We start from the raw sequence: 25,701 nt of genomic DNA, 5'->3' as shown, positions 1-25,701 counted from the left end.
GTATATTTTATACAAAATATACATATATTATATTATACTTATAATATACATACCTATACGCAACATATACACACTATCATTATATATGTATTGTATACTTCTATCATATTGATAAACTAATTGTGCATCGGGTGGTATATTTACATAACTTGTCCTTTCTAAACTATATATGAAATATCGTAACTTATTAGTAATTTACCCTTCCCTTTTCAAACTGAAGTACGGTAACAATTCACATGGTCGTTTTATGCCTTGGACTCTTTTCCCCTTTTCAACCTCCCCAAAGCATCATTGTACCGTTTAATTTGATTCGCGAGGTGATCATAAGTGTTTTGAATTGAAGAAATCTCACTTTTGAAAATTTGAATAAGAAGTTCGATCAAAGTCAATATTTTGGATTAACGAATTAGAATTTGAGTTTTTCTAGTTCAATGATACCCTAGGGGTCATCTTTTATGGCCTGTTAGAGACCCATCAACTCCATAGTGAAGTATTTCATGACAAAGCAAAGAAAATAAACTCAAGATTTTGCAGGAGGTCCCCGGTGAGAAAAACATACCTCAAGATAGAAGAATAGAGCATTTTCGTCAAATCATACAGTTGAATAAGCTTTATGTAACTCTAAAACCATAAAGAAACTGGCAAATTTACATCTGAAGTTGGCTTCTAAAGACTACTGATAAGCCAAGGCAAGTATGTTAACATCCACAAAATTTGAGAAGGGCAATGAATTTATATAAAGGAGGCGATGTTTTCATGTGCATCCGTTGCAACAGAGGGTGCAAACTACATCTCAGAGCCCAACAATTCTGACTGATACCTCACTCAAACAGAACAAAAATGACAGCATTGTCACATAATAGCTATTTAAGCAGGAAGGAGAGAATCAAGGTGAACCTGACACCCCAGGGAATAGTTCTGATATTTTGTTGAAGACATCCATCACCTATAACCCATATGTATTAGGTATTTATCAAATATATACACACATACATGCAACATAATATGTCGTAGTAGTAACGAATATGTATACATTGAATTTGTGCTATACTGGGCAAACATAAGATGGAATAAGAATTTCTTTTTTTGAAGTATTGCTCAAAACTGTCAAACTGATGCATTTTACTGCTCTCTAGTATTAATGTAGTGAAGCAAAATGCAACTTAGTCAATAACAAGTACAAACTTCATACTCAAATTCATATCGATATCAAGAAGACATGTTTCAGATGAAATTACGTTCTTACCTCCTTGTCATTTTGATATTTTGCAATACTCAGTGGATTCTGAGAACACTGCAATAAAAATAAAAGTCAAGAGTGCATCAACATTTCAAGCAATAATAAATGCATGTTATATGTCCTATGATTATTCAAATATATGCTCTTTGGAACGTCAACAAATTCAAGAGGATATAATGGGGGTGGGGGGTGAAAGGGGGTAACAAGTGCATACATCCATGATGGCTGCTTGAACTCTTGGATTTTGGAAAGCCATAGCAACATCAGGATTAGCCATAATCTTTGAAATGACTTCTTCGGGAGTAAGTCCTATTTGATCTGCAACCATAAAAACAAATAAACAAAGAAAAATACAGATCATATCATTCGATATTTTTGGCTATAGCAACTGTTTGTAGCATGAAAGGAGGTCTTACTGACATGCTATAACAACAAAATTTTCTCCCCCCTTCAATAACATTTACTAGTATTTCCCTAAACATGTGTGCTCATGTTGGGCAGGTTGGTCTACAATATATTGTTTAGCGCATCTTAGCCCATTTAAACTACGGCCATGTTTGGGCAATGACCCATTCATTGACCCACCCAAATTTAACCCAAATAGTGCACTCCCCACCCCTAGTTCTGGTATTTTATTGAAGTCATTCATCACCTATTACCATATGTTCAACTATATGTGTTAGTAATGACTTTGTTGATCAGATGGAGATAATGAAAAATATATGTCGATACTCAGTGGAATTCAGCTATTGTTACGACCCTCTTATCCCCCCACCCTCCCCCTCCAGATTAGTGGGCTGCAGACACTGCTATTGTTGCAAATAGATTAGGAAAAGAACAATATAACTACTCTAAACTTACCAAATTGCTGCTTGATTTCAGGGCTGCTAAGATCAAAATTCTTCAAGGAATCCATCATACGGTTGTCCCATTCTGGGTTTCCACCCATGTTATTCCTGGGATGGGGCAAATGATGAAAACCCTGATAAGTTTTTCATAAGACACAAAGAGAAGTATTTAACACGAAATGCTCATCAACCAAAAAATGGCAGATGATTCAACATCTCTGTTTCTTTCCATGTTCTCTTCTTTTCTTTTCTTTTTTCCTTCCTTTCTTTTCAAAATTGAGCAAAGAACAACACCAAAAATGCAGAACTGCAAGCTGCCTGACCAAAGTAGGTAGTCCTACGAATATTTGATTCCAGACAGATAACTGATATCAGTTGATATTAGGTGTGTACTGAAGAATCATTTACAGCTTTGCATTGTTCTAGTCTAAACTAGAAATGCAATCAGATGGACAAGAATCAACTAGATGAGAACTACCAATTAGGGTCCAATGTAAACCAGTGTCATACATACATTGGAATGGAATATATTCACATTCAAGATGAGAATTTTAACCCTATTCAGGCAGAAGAAAAAGTCAGATCTCATTTGCACAAGTTCAAAAGGAACTGGTTACTCCAGTAAATAAAGTCTGTGGAAGGGTAGAGAATGAAGCAGTTCAGATACAGTAGTCACACGAAGATATGTTTTTCCTAACACTTAAAGCAAGTTATAGGAATGGCATAAGTTTCTATCCAAACAGCCTTTGCGACAGTGCTTATGGTAAAACTCAGTGGATGGATGTGGTACTGATAAGAATACGATAATCAAACAGAAAGTTTAGAAAAGTAAATGATAATACAAGTAATGCATTTTGGCATGGAATAAAGAAATATGCACTTGAAAGACAATTGAAGCAGACTTACATCATGTCCTGCAACTGTTGACGGTATTGTGGATTTTGCAGCATCCCTGTGATAAAATTAAATGCAAGACCATTTTAGTTTTAGTTTAATCTGATAGAGAAAGAAGATAAAAAGAGCTTTAAAAACTTATAGCAATGAACCATAAAGGTAGTGTAGTAGAGTCACAAGAAACCAGAATAACAAGTATGCCTGATAAGAAGAGGACAGGAATAAACAATTAATGGCATTTAACTCTTGTTCTTGCATCGTCCTACAACATAGCAATTCAGACAAACAGTCAATGATAAAAGAGGAAATGAATTTTACTCTAAAACCTGAACCATGAGTTGGCTAAGCACATCTAATGCGAAAAACACTAATAAGAAAAGTTGCACAGCTTAGGCAATGTCTACTAGATGTACTTGTCAGCACTTACATCCTTCTAGAGATCCATCAGTAGTTAAAATAAAGAAAAGGAGTACTGGAAAAGTCAGATTTCGTAGAAAAGTTCATCAGATGACAGCTCACATTTAAATGTTGTAGGGTTCCTCATCTCCTCGGGTAGATAGCTGCACAAACACCGAATAAAAAGTTGGGTTCTCATCAAAATAAAGCACAACTAGTTTATACACACAAAAGATATGTCACATAAGAATAAGATGAAAGGTCTGGTTGTGTTCACAAGAAAAGCAAAATAGATTTAACATAGAAGAGAAATGTCACTTTAGATTAATATTTCGCAAGAAATAAATAAATAAATAGAACGTTTCCTTCTCCATAAACTTTAAAAAAACTAGAATATGCAGTAGCAAACTAGTAGAACATCAAAGAAAAGGTAGATGCTATCTTACGGGTAAACCATCTTCTGCACTGTTGGATCTTCCATCATTTTCTCCAGAGCATCTACTGACATTAGAGGATTAGATTTTCCTGTTCAAGAAAGCAGATCATGCAAAATTACTTGTAGCTGAGAGAAGAGAGCATGAAGGCAATCTATTTTTCCATGAAAAAGAAAGCATGAAGGAAAATTAGGCTAAAGTAAAGTTACACACAACATTTTTTACTAATTAACAGACATGACCAATAAAGCTGGACTATTTATCACTCAAAACCTCCAACCTGAAAACAAGTTTATGGACACAGAATTCCATGAGATCTGTAAGAAATAAGCCATTCTTCCGTAAAACATGCCCGCTAGAGCACTTAGCATTTTTTAGGATGTAGGAAGTTCTACTCAGGTTCCCACAGGACACAATATTCGGGTCATTACAAAGTCACAGCTTCTGATCTGGATGTTCATCCTTCTTTTCTGAACTCTCATTTGTCTGTATCTCATGCAATATCTCATACAAAATGGATTATTGACTTTCAAGTTTATACTTTTTACCCACTTCTAAAAGAAACAAGTTTGTACTCATGCAATGGTCATGCAGCCTTTAGCCTTTGTTGGACTCAAAAGGATAGCATTGAAAACACAAAAAGTACTAAAAGTTATGTCATTTCTTGGAGTTTTACAACCAGGAGATTCACCAAAATAACACTACGTATCTATATTATGCTACAAACATACTGCAATTGCACAAGAAACTGGCCTTTCTCCCCATTTTTTCCTAAATAGAAAAAGACCCCAGAATGTGTTTTCCCCACCACATTATGGAACATACAACCTCATTTCATTTTGTCAAGGCATGAGTACAGAGTGCCCGGGCATTAAGCACTTCATAGTTTAACCACCTTGGGCATTGTTCATAGCTTACCACATCCTCCAAACCACCCTATAGGCTAAAAGAGAGGATCTATGTAGCTATGAAGCATGTCCATCTTTATTATCTATTGCAAGATTCTTAAAACTCAAATACAAATAATGATTGACAAAAAAGAAAAGAGAAAAATGACCAATAGAAACACGAGAAGGAAGATGGGAATGTGCATCTAATCCTGATGCTTGAATGATATCCGTAGTACAACAGCTATGCCATAAGGGCCAACCAGCAAGTAATTTACCAGTCGATGAGGTACTGTCAGATGTATTTGGACCAAATCCCAACTGTGAAGCAGCCCCATTTTGAGTTACCTAATAGAGATTCAAAAAATTATTGAAGTGCAATTGTTAGACGACACAATATTCCCAGTAATAGCTACTCACTGACCTGATCAACAGTTACTGAAGCCGTCTCAGTTGAGTCCTTAAAATTTTCAAAGGCACCCTTCTGGAATGTTTCATCAGGAGAAATGTCAACAAAAGCTGCAAAGAGTTTTATTCACAGATTTAATATCACAAGTTAATAACCAGAAAATCTAAATATTTTATAAGAGTACTGCAAAGTGTATCACTATCACAAAAAGGTGGTTCTAACTTGGGAAGCATTAGCATTTTTGTAACTATGGTTAGAATAAAAGTGAATTCCTCTGATATCATTAAAATGGATCTGGCTCCTCACTACAACTAAACCCAGGTATCAATTTCTACTGGTCCACAATAGTTCTTAGCATTTAAGAAAGATGTCAAAGGAGGATACAAGTTGCAAATCGGAGTTGCCCACTACAACTAAACCCAGGTATCAATTTCTACTGGTCCACAATAGTTCTTAGCATTTAAGAAAGATGTCAAAGGAGGATACAAGTTACAAAATCAGCATTCTTTCCGCAAAGTGTCCTACTATTCTTTTTGGAAGAGATTGTTATTCTGGGATATTAGTGGAGTCTAAATATGGCTCTGGTCAGGGACTGTTGCGGAAGGCATGCCAGTAATCTATTTGATTAGCAAAAGAAAAGAAAAAAACTTTTGATGATTGAGGCACAAATAATTTTTTTAAATACTTAAAACGTAGAAGAGCCTAAAATCCCCCTCAACTATATGAATTGGTACAAAACTACCCTCCGTCTACCTTTCGGCTTAAATACCCTTGACGTCAATCTTTTGTCACAGAAAAACCCTTATTTCTAAGGGTCCACACTCATAAGGTGGATGGGAGGGCAATATTGTACCAAATTCCATAGTTTAAGGGTATTTTAGGTCCTCCATCTATGAGCTCACATGATTGACCTGATTTTGGGTTTCATAGTAAAATCACCTCCCCCCTCTCCACTTCCTCTTTCTTCCACTTTTTCCTTCTTGGATCTTGTCCATCATTTAAAATTATTTTTAAAAATTTATGACAAAACAAGGGAGAAAAAAAGGACAAAAATAAGGAGGACATTCATATAGAAATAATTAGTTCATATAGAAGAATTTTTTTTCTTTTGTGTACCCAAAATTCAAAATATTAATATAAAAAAAAAATCTTTTCTCCTATTCTCACCCCTACCTTACCATGATAATATTATAAATTAAAAGAATATGAACAAGTAAGTTCATTCCAAGATCTTTATAAGAATAAGAGATTAAAAAAGAATTAAAAGAGGGAATGAGACAATTGTATAATTAATAAAAAATTATAATCTTTTTTTAGATGGACATTCAAACGCAGATTTTAGATGGATCCCAAGTTATTAGTTGAGTTATAACAAATTGGGTATTGGATTTAAAATAAACCAATAGAAAGATATCATGAAATTAGTAATTTTTTAAATATTATTTTCAAGCATATCGGGTCAAGATACTTTCACAAACTTTTAAATGAAGAAGGGGGCGGAGACATTGTGTTGGGTGAGTTGGCACACTCAGAAAGACTTCAGGACTTTGGGTACTGCAGGTGTTTTAGGATCGAGGAGGTTATACGTGCTATTAGTAGGATGAGCAGGGGAAGAGCGACCGGACCCGATGAGATTCCGGTGGAGTTTTGGAAGAGCACGGACAAGGCAGGTATAGAGTGGTTGACTGGGCTGTTTAATGTTATTTTTAAGACAGCAAAGATGCCTGATGAGTGGAGGTGGAGTACGATGGTTCCGTTGTATAAAAACAAGGGTGATATCCAGAACTGTAACAACTACAGGGGTATCAAATTGCTAAGCCATACTATGAAGATTTGGGAGAGAGTGGTGGAGATAAGGGTGAGAAGAGGGGTGTCCATTTCTGAGAATCAGTTTGGATTCATGCCGGGACGGTTGACGACCGAAGCCATTCATCTTATGCGAAGACGGGTAGAAAAATATAGAGAGAGGAAGAGAGACCTTCATATGGTGTTCATTGACCTTGAAAAGGCCTATGACAAAGTACCACAGAGTGTCCTCTGGAGGTGCTTGGAAGCAAAAGGTGTCCCGATGATATATATTAGGGCGATAAAGGACATGTACGGTGGAGCCAAGACTCGGGTTAGAACAGTTGGAGGTGACTCGAAACTTTTCCTAGTTGAGATGGGGTTGCACCAAGGATCAGTCCTTAGCCCTTTTCTATTTGCTTTGGTGATGGATGAGTTGACGCGGTCTATTCAGGAGAAGGTTCCGTGGTGTATGTTATTTGCGGACGACATAGTACTGATTGATGAGACGCGGGATAGAGTTAATGCGAGGTTGGAGGTGTGGAGACAAACGCTTGAGTCCAAAGGGTTCAAGTTGAGTAGGACCAAAACAGAATATTTGGGGTGCAAATTCAGTGATGCGTTGGAGGAGGTAGATATGGAAGTGAGACTTGCCACACAGATCATCCCTAAGAAAGAAAGTTTTAAGTATCTTGGGTCTGTAATCCAAGGAAGTGGCGACATCGACGATGATGTCACACACCGCATTGGGGTTGCTTGGATGAAATGGAGGAATGCCTCTGGAGTCTTGTGTGATAAGAAAATTCCACCTAGACTTAAAGGTAAGTTCTACAGAGTGGTAGTTAGACCGGCCTTGTTGTACGGAGCGGAGTGTTGGCCAGTCAAGAACTCACATGTTCAGAAAATGCAGGTTGCGGAGATGAGGATGTTGAGATGGATGTGTGAGCACGCTAGGAGTGATAAGATTAGGAATGAAGTTATCCGGGAAAAGGTGGGAGTGGCCTCTGTGGTGGACAAGCTGAGGGAAGCGAGACTGAGATGGTTTGGACATGTGAAGAGACGGTGCGAAGACGCCCCAGTAAGGAGGTGTGAGGGGCTGGTTGTAGAGGGTACGCGGAGGGGTAGAGGTAGGCCTAAGAAGTATTGGGGAGAGGTGATTAGACAGGACTTGGCTCAGCTTCACATTACCGAAGACATGACTCTAGATAGGAAGGAGTGGAGGTCGCGTATTAAGGTTGAAGGTTAGTAGGGTTAGCGTGTTGCCCTTTCTTGCGTGGGTATGGGTTGTTAGCGTGTGTAGTAGTCTTAGCCTTGCACTTGCAGTTCTTGTCTGTGATACCTATAGCCTTATGCTGTTTATTGCGTTTCACTTCTCTCGTTGTTCTATTGAGGCTACTGTCTCCTCTGTTGATTATTCACTATCTTTCTTATTGGATGGTATGTTTTATACACTGTTTTTTTAGAAAATAGTATGTTTTATACACTGTTTTCCTCGCCTTTAACTTGGATTTGGTGTACTTGAGCTGAGGGTCTTTCGGAAACAGCCTCTCTACCTCCACGAGGTAGTGGCAAGGTCTGCGTACACTCTACCCTCCCCAGACCCCACCTAGTGGGATTTCACTGGGTATGTTGTTGTTGTTATTGTATTATTTATTTGAGAAGGGTTTATATTTGGACCAACCATATTTGGCAACATAATAAATAATGATTTTACTTTAGGGGAGCTATTAAAAATAAGGGAAATATGAGCCAAAGGCTTAATTAATATCAAGGGTATTTTTGAGCCTAAAGGTTGACTTTAGGGGTATTTGGTCCGGGAAGCAAAAGGTGGATGGGGGTAGTTTTGTACCAATTTGAATGGTTGAAGGGCATTTTAGTCCCTTCTCCGTACTTAAAACGAATTAACCTCAAAGAAATTGAAATGGTACCTTCCTCCTGCTCATTCCTTTTATTTTAGACGGGTTACCCTGCACTTCAATGTAGAGCTTTTCTCCCAAAGACCAACCTTCCCATCCCCGTTGTCAGCAATGGGTTCTAGTAATACATAAGGAGGTTAGATTTCTAGGGCTATGTAGGATCAACATGGCTACAACTTAGATGGATTACCCTTTTCCTAGTTCAAACTTAGGGCGATACCCTTGCAGAGTGACAGCATAGCAATAATGTGTGATAGTGACTTCATGCATGAAAGAGATGGCAAGTGGTTTTAGGGTGAGAAAATACTTGGAAAATAAGAAAGAACGGAAAAGATGAATTTTCATTTAAAAGCTCAGAAGTTGACAAAGGATCACATCATGACACTCCAAATTCCTTCAAGAATGCATTGTAGATGGTTGATGTTCTGGCGTTTTCAAAATCAACGGCTAAATTGCTTAATCTTAAAATTTAGCGGCAAACTCACCCATTTAAGATAGTTTAATTGTTTCACTGATATACTCTAAGGGGTCGTTTGGTAGAGTGCATTAGTAAAAATAATGCATGCATTAGCTCTGTGTGTTAGTAGTGCCTTATTTGGTATACTTTTTCATGCTATGTATAACTAATGCTTGTATTAGTTACACTTTATTGTGTATTGAAGAGTGCATTACTAATACCATGGATTTCTAGGTACTAGTAATGCATAGGGATTTAATACATGCATTAGCATGGTTAAATACCCAATTACCCCTCAAAATCCCTTTTACATCTTTTCCACCATAATTGTGAAGAATATTTTTGTAAATAATTATCTTTATATAATGCATGGTTTTTTTTTTTTTGATAACCGAGAAATCCGTCATGGTATTTTTAATACACCAAACCAAAGAATGCATAAGAAATAATCTATGTATAACTAATGCAAGTATAACTAAACAAGCATTACTAATACACTCTATTTAGCATTATTTTACACACTCTACCAAATGACCCCTAATATCTTTCGGTTTAATAGACAAATCAACATTAAGGGTGATCAAAGCATGACATTGACAACGTCTACTCAAGGGTAAATGTCAAGAGGCTTTCGATGAACCTGCCTTCTTGCTAGATTTGCTGTTTTTCTATATGAAAGGAAAAAAAAAACAAACAAACACTAGAACCAGAAATAAATGATATTTAGAGTGCAATCATTATGTACCATTTTTCTTTGGCTCCTTTCCAGCCTCTGTATCATTTTTGACATTCACAGTTGGAGGTTCCTCCACTTTAGTTGCAGATACATCAACAGTCACCGGTTGAGATGCAAATGAAGCTGATGGTGTAGATGAGGTAGATGCAGTAGGTGGTGGAGGTGATGAACTAGCTGGACCTGACACTGGTGGTGGTGGGAATGGAAAAGGAAAAGGTGACCCAGGTCCAGGTGAAAAAGCATTGTTGCTAAATTGACTATTCTGGCCATTCATTTGTCCCATCATTGTTTTTAACGCTTGCTGCATAGCATACTTCTGGAAGCATGGGAAAACAACATGCAGAAATAGTTAAGACACATATGTAGGGCTTTATCGAATTTCTGTAGCTGCACTCAGTGGCCTCCACATAGGAAACAAAGAAATATATCCACGTACAATTAAAAACCAAAACATTTGAAACAAAAAGAATATGAAAGAAGTTTAAAACATGATTTTCCGCCACAGAGAATAAAAAAGAAGGCACCTAAAACAAGCAATCTCATTTTATGTTTTCCTGAGCAACTATTGTATCCATAATTCAGACCGACTCATTAGCAGAAATATTTAGGTGTTTAAAAGGAGGATAACCATTGAATTTATCTTTAAACTCACATAAAACAAGAAGAAAGAAATCAACTAAATTTAACAGCAAGAGTTAGGACTCTAAAAGAACAGACAAGTATAGCAAAATAGTTTTAAAAAAAATAAGTATATGGCTGGCCTCTCAATACCGGATTATGATGACGTAGCATGATTTTAATTAGTCAACATCGAAAGCATATTCTACAGTGAGGCCCTAGTTAATTTCAGAAGTATTCTAGCTTGATGTGCTCATCATCATTAATTTTGTAATTACAGATACCAGCAACTGATGCATGGTCATTCTTGTCTTCCGTATCTGCTTTGTTGGTCCCTTTTTCTTAATATGTGGTCAATCCTCTTAATACTACTGCTCATAAAAAACGAGGTATGTCCCATCATGTGCATGTCATATTATCGATAAGTTAAAATTCATATTTTCTCAAAAGTCTAAATTCTCTTAGCTGCCACTCTGATAGTAGCACTATAAGAAACAGAGTGAGATAAGCATCAAATTCATGCAGATTATAATTACACCTCATTTAAGAAGTACTTGCCTTTAGGTATGAAGCCACCTGCAATATATTTCAGAAAAAAAAAAAGTAAAAAGTAAAGAGTTAGTAAAAAAAAACGAAACAAGAGTGTAACCAATAAAATTGAAAGAATTCTCCTTCTCACCCATGCGAAAAGTGCTGAAAGCCCAACACCAACTCCAATCCAAAAAAGAGGAGACCCCCTGTAGACGACAAATAACAATAAACAAGTAAGCAAATCAAGAGATGTTAATTGTTAATGCAGATAGAAACACAATAACAGAAACATGTAAAGTGAGAAACTGATAGGTTAGGTTATATACAAGATGAAACAAATTAAATCGGGGATAATACAAATTATTACACTTGAGATGGTTGCGATGGAGCTGAAAATTGTGGATTTACACCAACTGAAGAAGTCTGTTGGCCACCTGAAGTTGTAGTGCTAGCAAAAGAACCCCTCCCTGATTTTCCCAGCACTGCATAGAAGACGTTTAAGGAAAGGCTCAGCAGCATAATTATTAGCAAGAATATAACAATGGATCACTAAATGATATAATGTATAAGAAATTTGGGACAAGAAAAGTGACTACATCCAGGAAAAAGTGGTTTTACCCTTTAAGATGTAGCAATTTTATGTATAATCTTTTCCTTTCCAACAACACAGGTTTTCTCTAATTTGGCAGTCTAGCCAGATATAAAACATACCGAATTTGTAGAAGCAACAACTACAGAGAAATTTTGTCGTTACCCATGTAAACATGATGTGAATGAATTTAAAGAACAAGAACCATCCAATAATTTATTCAGTTGTTTATTCGATCAGGTATAATAATATTGATAATGAAAATACTTCTGTATAGAAGTATTCCCAAAAGTAGAGAATCACAAAAGATATGACTCACTACGAAAGACACCCATTATACTACACAAATAGGAACCATCATAGGTGCACCAAGAGGAAATCAAAAGTAGGAAGTTACCCCTCAGATGTACAAAGTTGTGCCTTTCCTTTCAAATCTCCTATTTCTTTCCCACAATACTATCCACACAAGTACTATTGGAGATACATCCCACGTTTGGCATCTTCTTTTCACTTCTCTAAAGACCCAACTAAATAATGCATCCTTCACAGTACCCAGCATAGTTCATTGTATACCGAACAATAGAAAAAGCTCCCACAAATGTGATGCTAACCTAAGTTGCTCAGACTCGGGTGAGGGTGTCCTATACGGGTGCAGATCTAGAGGTCAGATCCTCTATGATCAAAATATTAAAAATTGGGGATACAAATCCATATATGGATACAGGTGCGGAGATTTAGCTAAAAATAATTCAAATTTCTAAAAATAGAGTTATAAAACTTAAATTATGAGATATTATGTGGAGAACTTGAGAAGAAATATTGATCAAGAGGAGAATCCATAAAAGGAAAGGGAGTGACAATAGAAATCTATAAATACAAGGTATTTCATTTTCTTCAATTTCACCTTAGCTTTTGTTTTGATTATAGAAATTATTGAATCTGTCCAAAATTTCTCCCTCGAATTTGGTCAAAGTACCCAAAACTAGTTGACCAGATTGGGTATGGACCCCACACTCACACCCATGTCATGTCGACACGGGTGCGGCACCGAAAGTGAAGAGTATGAGCAACTTAGATGCTAACTAGCATTGTAATAAGAAATGACCCATGTCCTACACGAGTTTACACATGAAGCATTAACTAACATCAGTAATCCTCCTCTTTTCAAGTTTTCGGTTGTCAAATTTGCATCCCTCTAAGCAAACAAACATACCTTTCCAAGCGCTCTAGGGGTCCAAACTGATGAGGGAAATATAACTTCACTCTAGCTAGCACCTTACAGTAGTAACTTTTCACTGAAAAATAGACTCCTGCTCTCTAACACCCAATTGTCATGGCTCTCTACCAGTAAATTTGCTTGTAGAGCATTTCAAGTAGACTTTGGAACTCCACTATGTCCCAATCCCAAAATTTCCTTCATAAATTTGAGATCCCAAATAACACGCACATCATGTGATCTTAGAACTTGATGTAGTATCATCTCTTTTTAGTACTCCCTCTGTCCCATTGTATGTGAGGTAGCTTGGCTCGGCACGGAGTTTAAGAAAGAAAGGAAGACTTTTAAAACTTGTGGTCCAAAATGAATGATAGAAATTTGTGTGGCTGTAAATCATTTCATTAAGGGTAAAATAGACATTTTATAGTTAAATTGTTACTTAATATAGAAATGTGTCATTCTTTTTGGGACTGACTAAAAAGGAAAGTAAGTCACATTAATTGGGACAGAGGGAGTATAAAATATTCTAGATTTTGGAAAAGTGATCCTTAACATGTTATATTCACACCTCCTGTGCCGCAAAGAAACTACCCTTTCATCCATCCCCCACCCGCAAAGAGATGCTTAACTCTTCCTTTCCCTGTATAATGTTCCTGCAAAGAGTGCATAATTAAAAGGATTCATGATGTTTCTTGTTCTCCAACACCCACCCCCATTGATAGCTAGAGCTCTTGAAGTCTACTCGGGCATGCTTCTTCATTCATCCATGTATGTTGATAACACCTCTCCATAGTACATGTTCCTTTATCCTAAATCTCCACGGCAATTTCCTTAGCAAGGCCTTGTTAAAAACGCAAAGATCTTCCTTTCCACTTTTAACAAATATATATTTTTGCTAAACCAATATAAAATTCTCCAATCTCCAAATCTTTTCTCTACCATACCCTATAATGTATTTTGGGAACAATATCTTATCAAGAAACTTGAGCTGGCAACTGCATCAGGCCGCAAGTAACTTTTTCCTGACATAAGAACATACTACATATTGGGATCATTCTTCAAAAATTAAAACAATCAATTTCCAAATTACACATTTCTAAATGATATATTAGATTTTTTATATGCTTAACCACTTTGAGCCCTGAACTATAGTTACTAATCAACATAATATGCCCTGCTTGTAATATTTTAGAGAATACTTTTATATTTTAGGCTTTCTCTCCTTTTATTTTTTTCCTTTATCCAAGTGAAGGGCATATGAATACCTAGTTACCTACATAAAGTGCACTAGATGGACTTTTGGCTCTATTGTTGCATGCCTCCCAAAATATAAGCCCCTATAGGCATGATTTCATTGGGGTATATTACTACCCGTCAGCAACAGCACAAAACTCGAGACTGAGTTTACATCAATTGAGAGCAGGATGATGCAGACACAACCGGAAGTGGGAAAATCTTTCATCCTAGAGATTTTTTACTTGTAGCATATTTTTGGTAGTTTTAGATCTACATTTATGCATTGTTTCATCCCCAGGTCTTTGGTCTAGTAGTGAGAGCATAACTTGTGATGTTTGGGTTAGGCGCACTAATGGGTCCAAACCTTGTAGTAGTCAAAAGCCTGGTATTTAAGTGGAGAAGGGTGGGCGGTCCATTATCCACCAAGTTTCAAACAGTGCACCATTAGCAGGGATCTCTCAGTTATCAAACAAGAAGAAAAGATTTATGTATTGTTCTTCTTAGTAAACTACTTGAGCTTTAGGCCACTATATTAAGCTTCCATAGCAGTGCGATTTTGAGTATTTAGGTGTGCTGCAGTGAATTTCATGAAATATAACTAATTCATCTATAAGCCAATTATTCAATGATGTCCTTCTTCATTTCCAGTCCTACTTACCTTATAAATCAGCATGTAACAGTTTTTTATTTTTAGATGGAGCATGAAACAGTTAAGATCTTATCAATTCTAAAATGAATCCAAAAGCTGGCAACATAGAGATACCTATGTAATCTTTCCAGTAAAATGAATTATATTAGCATACATGTGATCTTTTGATACATTGATATCATTAACCAGTACAGGTTACCATTTACGGAAGCACCCACATTAACCTCATCAATAGATTCCTTGAAATCAGTCACCATGTTCTTGATGTCATCCACAACTCAATAATCAGAAGACATCATCTAAACTATGAGTACCAAAAGCCTTCATTTGCAAGATACTTGATTTGCATTTGATAATGATTCTAGCTCGGGTAGTAAGTTTTACCATCTACCCATTAACATAGTCAAAAGTTGCAAAAGTTATTTTACTTTTGCAACCTATCAGCCTATACAGTTACCTCACAAACATAGCAACCTTTCTGAATCCTATAACAAAATACTGAACTGACTTAAAATCCATTAGTATCTAGACAAAAAGAATTATCATTAAGTTTATCCATCCCTCTGTTCTTCACATCAAAGTTCACCGCAGGACACTTGTTTTACTAATAGAAAACAATATCGACAAAGTGTCCTACCCAACCAAATGACAAACATATGCACAAGCAAGCAAATCCACACAAGAGACAACTAGCAGAATGTCACAGCCCTCGCACTTTAAACAATTCCACACAGACATCAATTCACTTATTTTAGTATGAACAAATTGGCATTTATGCCTACCAACAAGCAGATAAATCAAGAAACATTTTTAGTACTGAAATTTTCAAATATTTCTCTCAAAAGATAACTTCTGTTAATACTGAATTTCTTGTTTGAGATGCAGCCAAGCTTTAGACAAATATAAAATGGCTCCTAGTCTTATAGAAACAGCAAAATTAACATGATCAAAACTCAGCCTAATGCACCCCTAACAAGTAAATATATCTAGAAACAACTCTAAGAACTACAATGCAAAAGAACAAATCTACTCTTTCAGTGATGAATCAGATAAACACAATACACATACAAAGAGGAGACCAACGGATAGATTTATTAATAAGAATAAGGAGCACTTCACAGAACCAACAAAATTTGAAACAACTCTAGTAACCATAATTCAGAAATTTCTCTTAAAAGATTGCTCCTCACAGTGATTAATTTCTACCATAATATGCAATCAAGTTTCAGAGTAACACAACATTCATTAAAAGATTCAATTTTTACATGAAGAGAAATCAAAACTGCACTTTCCAACTACTAAATAAACAAAAAAAATAACACACAACACCACAATTTCGAAAATTATCTTTCAGGACAGCTAATTATGGGTAATGAACATCTACTTTAAGATGAACTGAAGCTTCAAATAAAACACAGAATACATTTAAGATAAAAAGAAATTGAGAAGTAGATAAAAGAGTTGAAAGTACCAATCTTTTTAGTCAGCCTTGGACTCTGAAAACAAGATACCACCTCAAAACAGGTTGTGGGTCTGACAATTCTTCCATTCTTGAAGGGTCTTTTGGGTAGATGAGGAAGGCCAAACAAGGGTTTATTTGAAATTACTGGGTTTGAAGAGAGACCCAATACCATTTTAGGTGAAGAAACTATACATATGTTCTCCATCACCTTGAAAAATACTCAACTTTGTTTGCTGATAATTACTGAAGAAGAAGATCAGAAGTGCAAAAGGGTATCTCCTTTTTCGCTTATTTTTCCAAAGAAGAGAGGAGCAGTGTGATATCGGCTGGAGAAGAGTGTTAGAATTGAAAATGGAGCGGGTTATATGGATAGGTTTTGCAGCAGCTTTCTGCCCCACCATAAAGGTTTAAGGTTGAGTCAAGGATTTGGTAAAATGTCCATCTAATATGGTTATGCTTATATTTTATTTTTTAATTATTTCATAAAATTATACATTAAATATATTATTGTTATGATGTATTAATTTGTTGTTGTTTCTAAAAGTAATTCAATATCTATTTCATTATATTTTTATTACACGTGTAATTGAAACTAGTTCAATGTTTATAAAGATCAGTTCTAAAAGGTTATATATTATATAAAAGTACTTTTTTTTTTGTTTTCCACTCGATGTCTGGTATTCCACCTTGGAGCTCGATTATTCTGAACTCGTGTCGCATTTCATTTGGGGAGAAGCACTTCGTATCAAGAATTTTTCTTAGCCGGAACTAGAACTCGAAAGCTCTGATTAAGAGAGGAGTAGCCTTGTCTACTGCATCAGATCCTTTAATGATATACAAAAGTATATAAAAAGTGAATAAAAATAATCGTCTTTTGGATTTTCTTCTTTATTTACAAAAAAATAATAAAAGGTTTTCTATATATTAGAAAAGCCATGCACTTAAAATTCATTTTACGGACATTATAGTCATTTTAGCTCTTAGTACGGGTGTACTAATGTGTCAAACACTTGTTTGCATTTGCTAAGTTGAATCATTATGTGACCTCCATTGGTGTCTTTCTCTTGATTTTGCCTATTACATCCTTCTGCTCTCTTTTTAATAACATCGCTTTGTAATGAGTCGTATGATCATTTTATTTTTTTGAATTCATTTCAATTTGAATCTTTTGTTAGCTTTATGTTGTTTATAACTTGGGAGAATGGGTGGCGCTGTGATCATATGAGGATTGGTTGAGATTTTCAATTTTGAAAGTTTAAAATTTGAAAAGTTTGACCAAAATTAAGATATCGAGTTGACGAGGTCGGTTCCTAGTTCTAACGATCTTGTTAAGTATAGAAGATCATTTTTAGCTTGATTGGATGGTTTGAATGATCACATGGTGTTTGAGAGAGAGTTGAGCCTTTAGTTGAATTTTTGGAGTTTTAAAAAAGTGAAGTTTGACCATAGTCAAGACGGTCTTGTTTTTTTAAAAATCAATAATAGGGCATAGCCCATTTATTACCAAAAAAAACGTTTTTGACCCAGGCCCAATAGTGACCCGGGTTTATCAACAAACAACAAAACACAGAAAAGCTAAACAAGGAAACTAATTGAGTTCAAATGGTCTAAGAACACCTCATCTTCAGGAAAACTTCATCAATATTCCTCCGAAACGCCTCAAATTCTTCAATTTATGTTGAACCAGTATTGTTGAGCTTGAGTGAATTCCACATAGACACATAATGTCTCACAAGTATCATGAATTCGACCTCATTAAAGACTTCTTCGGCTCAAAATGGGTTCAAACAACAGATCTACGAACTTATAGCCATGAACCATCAACACTTCATCAAGAATCAATTGAGGTGATAAATACCCCATGAATCTTTCCCTCTACACAGAATGGCTTCTAAAGAACTGATATCATTGTGAAGAGATCCATCTCCAAAAGGTATTTTTGACTCAACTGGCCCCTAATTGCTAAAGTTTTTTTTATATGAGTAACCATTGATCAACATGTGAATCCTTTGTCTTTGTTACAGAAGCTCCTATTATTGCGTCTGATTCTCCGAGTCCTTTCTTGTTGACTTGTCACATTAATTCTTAATTGCCTGGTTGTGTATTGAATCCATTGTTTTGCATCTTCTGAATTCATACATTTGGAATTTTTCTTTATTCCGTCACTAATATTTTTCTTGCTTGTTGTGGTAGTCAAGACGATCTTGTATTGGTGATTTGATGTCTCTAACATATTTGGAACATGTTTTATGATCGATTCGTACTATTGCTTTGCATTTAGAAGGTCTCGGATGAGTTTTTGGTACTTTCTTGAAGATTGAAATTTTGACATATGAGTTCCAATAATGGTACCATCTAAATCAAATGAGCTTCAAATGGTCTTTTGATTGAACCATTAGATATATATTGTAATTGTTGACATCCAATTTTGACCCTCCATGATTTAATTAATTTTTGGAGTTTCTTCAATTCTAAATAATTGTTTTACAAAGATTAAAATATTTTCAAAAGCAATTACAACGAAAAATTGTCATTGTCAATAAATAAATAAAGATATTTCTACATCACTTATATAGATTTATATAAGCTTTACTTTAATAAATATTTGAAAATATCTGACCAAATTAGTTTCTAAATTAAGTATGCATTTTATTCTTCAAAATCAATTAAGTTACATAATTCGTCTCTTTATTTAAAAATAATTATTTTGTGTTGGTAAAATTAATAAGCTCGATAATTAGTCAAAAATATAATTTGTTTCATTTTCAATTTATCAAAATCAATTTTTTTAGGCAAAAAAACCTGGTCCTCCTTGGCCTTACCTTGCAAAACCTTATCACGAATCTTACTTTGATTTTATCCAGAAATGCAGACCTTGCGTCTATACTAACTAGCAATCCACCCCTCTCAAATATCTCAAGTCGCATATAACTGTTAACCAAAGCCTACACTTTCCTAGCCAATAGATGTTTGGTAATTGGTAAGCAATCCTAGCTACCAATGCTCCAAGCTAATCTACCTGGCAAGTCTACCACATTAGCCTTACCTAGATAATAAAAAGTGGTTACATCATAATCCTTTTACAACTCCATCCACTTACATCGCCTCAAATTCAACTTTTTTTGTGTGAAAATATGTTATAGAGTATGGTGGTTAGTAAACACTTTTCAGCGAACTCCGTACAAATAATGCCTCCATATCTTATGTGCGAAAACTATAGTAGTAAACTCCAAATCATGAGTAGCATAATTCTTGTTGAGCATTTTCAATTGTATAAAAGTAAAGGTGATAATACTCCTTTCCTACATCAAAGCAACACCTAAACCAAAACATGAGGCATCACAATGTACAATGAAATCCTCACTCTCTACTAACAATGCAAGAATAGGAAGTGATCAACATTCTTGAGTTGATGGAAGCTATCCTCATATTCGTTAAACCAAAAGAAGGGTACCTCTTTCTGAGTCAGATATGTCAAATGAGAAGGAATAAAGGAACATTCCTTCACGAACCTACAATAGTAAGTAGCCGACCCTACAAAACTATGAATCTCGGTCATGAAGGTAAGCACAAGCCAATTCTTAACTGCCTCAAATTTTATGAGTCTACCTTAACCTCTTCCTTCGAAATCACATGGCCTAGAAAGGACACCAAAGGCAACCAAAATCAACACTTATAATATTTTGCATAAAGTTTTTTCTCCTTGAGAAAACTCAACAATATTCTCAAGTGGTACTCATGTTCCTATTTACTCTTAGAGTAATAACCAAATATATCATCAATGAAGATGATCACAAATGAATCAAAGTAGGGCTTAAACACCTTGTTCATCAATTCCATGAAGTAGTGGGGATTATTTAGACCGAAGACATCATCGAGAACTCATAGTACTTATACTGCTCCAGAATGTAGTCTTAAGAATATCGTCAGTCCAAATTTTCAATTGATGATACCGGGACCTCTAATAACTTTTTTAGAAAACCAAACCACTCTGCAGCGGGTCAAACAAATCATCAAATATGGGCAAAGGGTACTTGTTACGAATTGTAACCTTATTTAACTACTGATGAGTAAATTACCTTCTTCTTTTTTTAACAAACAACACTGGAGCATCCCATGGAGATGCACTATAATGGATAAATCCCTTAACAATTCTTGAAACTAAGCCTTTATCTCCCTTAGCTCAGCTAGTACAATTATATATGAAGGAATAAAGATGGAATGCATGCCCCATTCTATGTCTATACTAAAATCAATATCTCAGTATGGCGTCATGCTTGGCATATCAACAGAAAATACCTCTAGGAACCCATACATTACAAAAGATGACTCAATGGGCGGGACTTCGACACTAGTATCCCAAAGATGGGCTAAGAACATCAATACCCTCTCCCAATTAACCTTTTGTCATGAATAAAAGATATATATTTCATAGGAATATGATGATAACCACCATCCCACTTAAGACTAGTCATCCTCAATATGACTATAGTTATTGTCTTAGCATGACTGTCTAGAATTGCATGGTAAGAGGATACCCAACTCATCCCCTGGATGATGTTAAAATTCATCATGTCACCAAATATACCCTAGGTGGATACCCTATGAACATAACACTACAAGAATGGTACACCTTATCCACAACAACAGAGTCACCAATGAGGGTGGATAGATGAATAAAATATCAAGAAAATCAAATACCATATACAACCCTATAGCAAGCTCAATAGGTATATACGATAAGGTAGAATCTGGATCAAACAAACTAGTGGTCATTCAGTCATACACAAGAATAATACCTATAATAACCATGTCTGGTGCCTCTACTTAGGCCTGCTTGGAAAAGAAAAGAAATGCACATTATCACATGCCTAAGCATCACTCTACTAGATGAGTAACTTCTCAACCTGCATGTACACCACCATGGTTAGCCTGGTTGAAACCTTTACGGTGACCACCATGTGTACCTTATGGATGACCTTTCCCATTACAACCATCTCTTTTTCCTTCTTGACCCGAAGCTTAAAGAACCTGGTGAGCCTTCAACAACGCCTAGCCGTAAAATGCTCACTTTGGCCGCTTAAGCGGCCTAGTTAAAGAGGTGTGCCTACCTCTTAAGTGGCTAGACATTGCTAGAACATCTCCATGGACACTTAAGTGACCATCGATTAAGCAAGGATAGGGCCGCTAAAATGTTTATCCTTTAGCAGGCAAGTCCTACTTAAGCGACACCCTATCCGCTAAAGCATCTACCTCTTAAGCGGTGCCAGGGCCGCTTGAGCGACTGCACTAACATAGTGCACCAGCCAAATGAGTTATGTTTTAATGGACTCCGCTCAGGTGCTTAAGATTGATTTGGAAACCAATGCACGCAAATGAACTATGTTACCTTACCAAATTTGACATTCTGAACTCAACGGAGATGTCAAAACTTCCAACGGAGGTCCTCTCGAGAAGAAGTGGGTCCACACCCAAAGCTCTATTTTAATCCAAAATCCAGAAAGTAGCTCAAAATGAGCTTGGAAGTCTCAGGGCCCGCACCAAAGCTCCTTCTAGATCAAACTCGACATTTTGGAGCTAACATAACTGTTAGAATTGCATTCTGAGGCCGTCTATCTAAAGTTTGAATCGAAAACAACCATTCAAGTTTTGAAAGATCCAAAATACAAAAAATTGCATAAAAACCAAACGCATGACTATGTGATTGATTTGTCAGTCCCAACAAGTCGTAAGACTTGGGTTCGCTTAGGAATGCTCTAAATGCCGAAACACAATATAGGGAAAATTACATAGAGGGTCATTACAACATCCACTATTAAAAAGGCTTTCGTCCTCATAAAGTAAAGAGTCAAGAAAGACCTAAATTCCCAAATAGATGGGGAGAATGAACTCACATCTTTACTCAGTCTCCAAGGTGGCCTTCGTTATTGGATGGTGCCTTTATTAGACCTTAAAAACATGAATGACTCTCAAACGCAATCGTCTCACATCTTTGGCCAAAGTAGCAACTAGTTTCTTCACCAAGGTCAAATGGTCATCCAATTGAATTAAGTCATACCGGAGCACATGAAATTCATCATGAACATATAGACAAAGCATAAAACATGAAAAATGGGATGAATAACAAAAAATTCAGGAGGTAAGGCCAACTCATAAGCAACATCACCAATGTTCTGGAGAATCTCAAATGGCACTATATACCTAGGCTAAGCTTGCCCTGCCTAATAAATCTGATCACACCCTTCATGGGTAATACTCGGAGGAATACCCAATCATCAACTTTGAATTTCAAAGGTCGGTGCCTATGGTCAACATAACTTGTAACACCCTGGATTCGAGAAAGACCGAGATGCAGAATTTCAGAATTTACAGGTGCCACCGACGGAGGCCAAACCACGGTCCGTGGTCTGGACCACAGACCTTAGGTAGGGTCCGTGGTTGTCCATCCTAAAATCCCAGGAAGAACCACGATCTATGGCCGGACCCACAGACCATAGGTGGAACCACGGTCCGTGGTCCAGGGTCCATGGATCGTGGCCCTCAAACCAGTCCCAAACGCCAAACGATGCCTTGTCAGGACTGACCGTCGGTCACTCCATGGTCCGTCGATCAGGTCTGTTGATGGCCTCATCAACTTTTAAGTTAGGGTCGTTTTGGTTTTTTCCCCTATGCATTGGGCGTTCAAACTACGTCGTTTAATACATAAACTACGTTGTTTTACTCAGTTTAAGCCTTATAATCTAGTTAGAACCTACCTAAAACCTTTATTCTCCAAAATGACCAAAACTTAGAGCGAAAAAGAGAAGAAAGAGGTGCCAACTTTCTCAAGAACACGCAACAAGTTTTCTTCAAGTTTCAGCCTCAAAATCGAAGGATTTCTCCGTAGATTTTGTCACCAGGTATGTGGGATTTCACTAGTGGGTTCCTTTCATCCACTAGGTCCTTAGAACTCAGTCAGATTTCTGATTTTTTATATCTTGTTTAGACTTAGGGTTTCTAAAACCTTGGAAAATTGTTGTGACTTAGCTGTTGTAGTATTCATAATCGAATTATCATGTTTTCTTGGAAAATTTGCTTAGTTCCTTGCATGAAACTCAGAACCCTAGCTGTGTAGATTCTCATAGTTCATGAATTACACTTTCTAGGTCAGTTAAACAGATAAACATGCTCCAGTTTTCGAATGGTACATTGTCAGTTCTTAAATGTTGCATTCTCAGATTTGTATGTCAGAACATTGAGCTATTCAGTATTTCAGTTATGTTGTGTCATATACATTTCCAGTTGGGAGTAGGCTTAGCACCGAGTTGGACTAGGGTTCAGCGTACCCTCATAGTCTAGAACTACGTGCCTTCATAGGAGTATAAGTCCCCTCGTTGGGCATCAGATTTAGTGATCACACCAATCATGCATTTATACCCTTGACAAGGTATATTGGATCCTCTCGATGGGGCATATACATCGAACTTCATGTTTAGCTCACGTGGTTTTATGTCGGTTAATAGTAGCTCCCACAATCAGACTCTGGTGCATTAGACCAGGTTTTTAGTTTATACTTCAGTATTCAATTTCAGCATGTTGTGTTCATGATTAGTACTTGGTCATTGCATTTAGCTCAGTTTTCAGTTATATTCTGCATTTATATTCTATTTAGATTATATTATTGCTCAGCTATATTTTGTTTAGCTATTATCTATATCATGCATGCTCAATACATTCCAAGTACTGACACATACTCTATGCTACATCCTTTCATGATGTAGATTCAGGTACTCAGCATCCAGATCTTGCTTAGATCGATTCTCGATCCGTATTCAACAGCTTCAGTGGTGAGTCCTCATATTCTGAAGACAATAGACATGCTTTCATTTCAGTCTTTACTTTCAGTTTTTGTTGGAGTTAGCTGGGGGGGGCATGTCCCAGAAACTCAACTCTAGTAAGTTAGAGGCTTTTCAGACATAGTACTAGAATCAACTTGACATTTTAAGTTTATCTTTCAGTATTGTTAAATTCTTAGTATGTTTTTATACTTTAGACTATTGGGTATTCCCCACTTTCAGTTATCAATTGATTTAGCTTCCGCATTAGTTCATGTTTTCATTTAGATATCTTTCAGTATGCTTATGATATGCCAGCTTTAGGGTTAGTTTGGGGTCACTCATGCTCCTATGTCCCGTGTTACATCAAGAGGGTAGCCTTGGGGCGTGACGAACTTGGTATGAGAGCATTAGGTTCAAGAGTCCTAGGATGTCTGAAAGCCGCACTAAGTAGAGTCCTTTTCATGGGTGTGAAGGGCACCACATCTAATGGAGAGTGACTACGAAGTGTTTTAGGAAAAAACTTCACTTTCTTATTATTCTTATCGTGCGTGGGTATGGTCTCCTTTCTAATTTGTCGTTATACGTTTCAGATCATGCCTCCGTGTAGAGATAACGCACAGAATGCTAATTCACGCAATGCTAACACAGTTCCTCTAGTCCTAGACCATGAGGTTTTGAATGCGGAATTTTGGAATGCGATCCAACTTTTGGCTCAGAGTGTGGCCAATCAGAACAATCAGCAGGCCAGTTCCTATTAACACTAATGGTGGATCAAATACAGCTAGGGTTCGAGATTTTGTTCGAATGAATCTGCCTGAGTTTCTAGGGTCGAAGGTTGGTGAGGACCCACAAAACTTCATTGACGAAGTTAAGAAATTTTTTGGAGTGATGCAAGTGATTGGTAATGATAGGGTGGAGTTGACATCCTACCAACTTAAGGATGTAGCTCACATTTGGTTCTCTCAGTGGAAAGAAAACAAGGGTGCGGATGCAGGTCCTGTGACTTGGGAGTGTTTTACTGGAGCTTTTTTGGATAGGTTCTTTCCAAGGGAGTTGAGAGAAGCTAAGGCACAAGAGTTTATGAATTTGAAGCAGGGTACCATGCCAGTCCAAGAGTATGAACTTAAGTTCACCCAACTCTCCAGGTATGCTCCACACATGGTTGCTGATCCAAGGGCACAAATGAGTAAGTTTATGTTTGGGGCATCCGACTTGGTGAAGACAAAGTGTAAGAATGTTATGCTGTTTGAGGATATGAATTTCTCCAGGCTTATGACTCATGCTCAGTAGGTTGAGGGACATAAGCTTAGGGAAATGTCTAAGGACAACAAGAAGGCTAGAATAGGTAACTATGAGTACTCTCAGCAAAAGTCGGGTGGTGGGAATCACTCACAGTTTCAGCAAAGGAATACAGCCCCAACACCTTCATCAGCTAGTGCTCCATCCCCAAGTTTCGACAGGATCAAAAAGGTAGGGCATCATGCTCTAAGTCTCAGGGGAGTGCTTCAAGTAACATGACCTTCCCAATATGTCCAAAATGTGGTAAGTATCATCCCAACGAAGTCTTGCAGGCAAGTAAGG

General features: G+C 36.7%; 1 protein-coding gene across 1 annotated transcript; it reads right to left on the bottom strand.

Moving 5' to 3' along the window:
* Window positions 1-526: 526 nt before the first annotated feature.
* LOC125809346 (protein TIC 40, chloroplastic) lies at window positions 527-16,715 on the bottom strand. Its single transcript, XM_049489004.1, has 14 exons — window positions 16,313-16,715; window positions 11,519-11,633; window positions 11,300-11,357; window positions 11,179-11,196; window positions 10,012-10,318; window positions 5,124-5,218; window positions 4,978-5,047; window positions 3,825-3,903; window positions 3,502-3,542; window positions 2,995-3,040; window positions 2,102-2,196; window positions 1,455-1,558; window positions 1,247-1,294; window positions 527-946 (listed from the first exon to the last, which is right to left on the bottom strand). The coding sequence occupies exons 1-14, from the start codon at window positions 16,506-16,508 to the stop codon at window positions 887-889; spliced, it is 1,332 nt and encodes a 443-aa protein (XP_049344961.1). The 5' UTR covers window positions 16,509-16,715; the 3' UTR covers window positions 527-886.
* Between the last annotated feature and the right edge of the window lie 8,986 nt (window positions 16,716-25,701).

Source organism: Solanum verrucosum, unplaced genomic scaffold, assembly GCF_900185275.1.
Source record: "Solanum verrucosum unplaced genomic scaffold, falcon-dt-bn FXZP01000062.1, whole genome shotgun sequence".
NCBI classification, from domain to species: Eukaryota; Viridiplantae; Streptophyta; class Magnoliopsida; order Solanales; family Solanaceae; genus Solanum; species Solanum verrucosum.
Note: the sequence above shows the minus strand (reverse complement) of the source record. Positions and strands in the feature narration are given on the sequence as shown.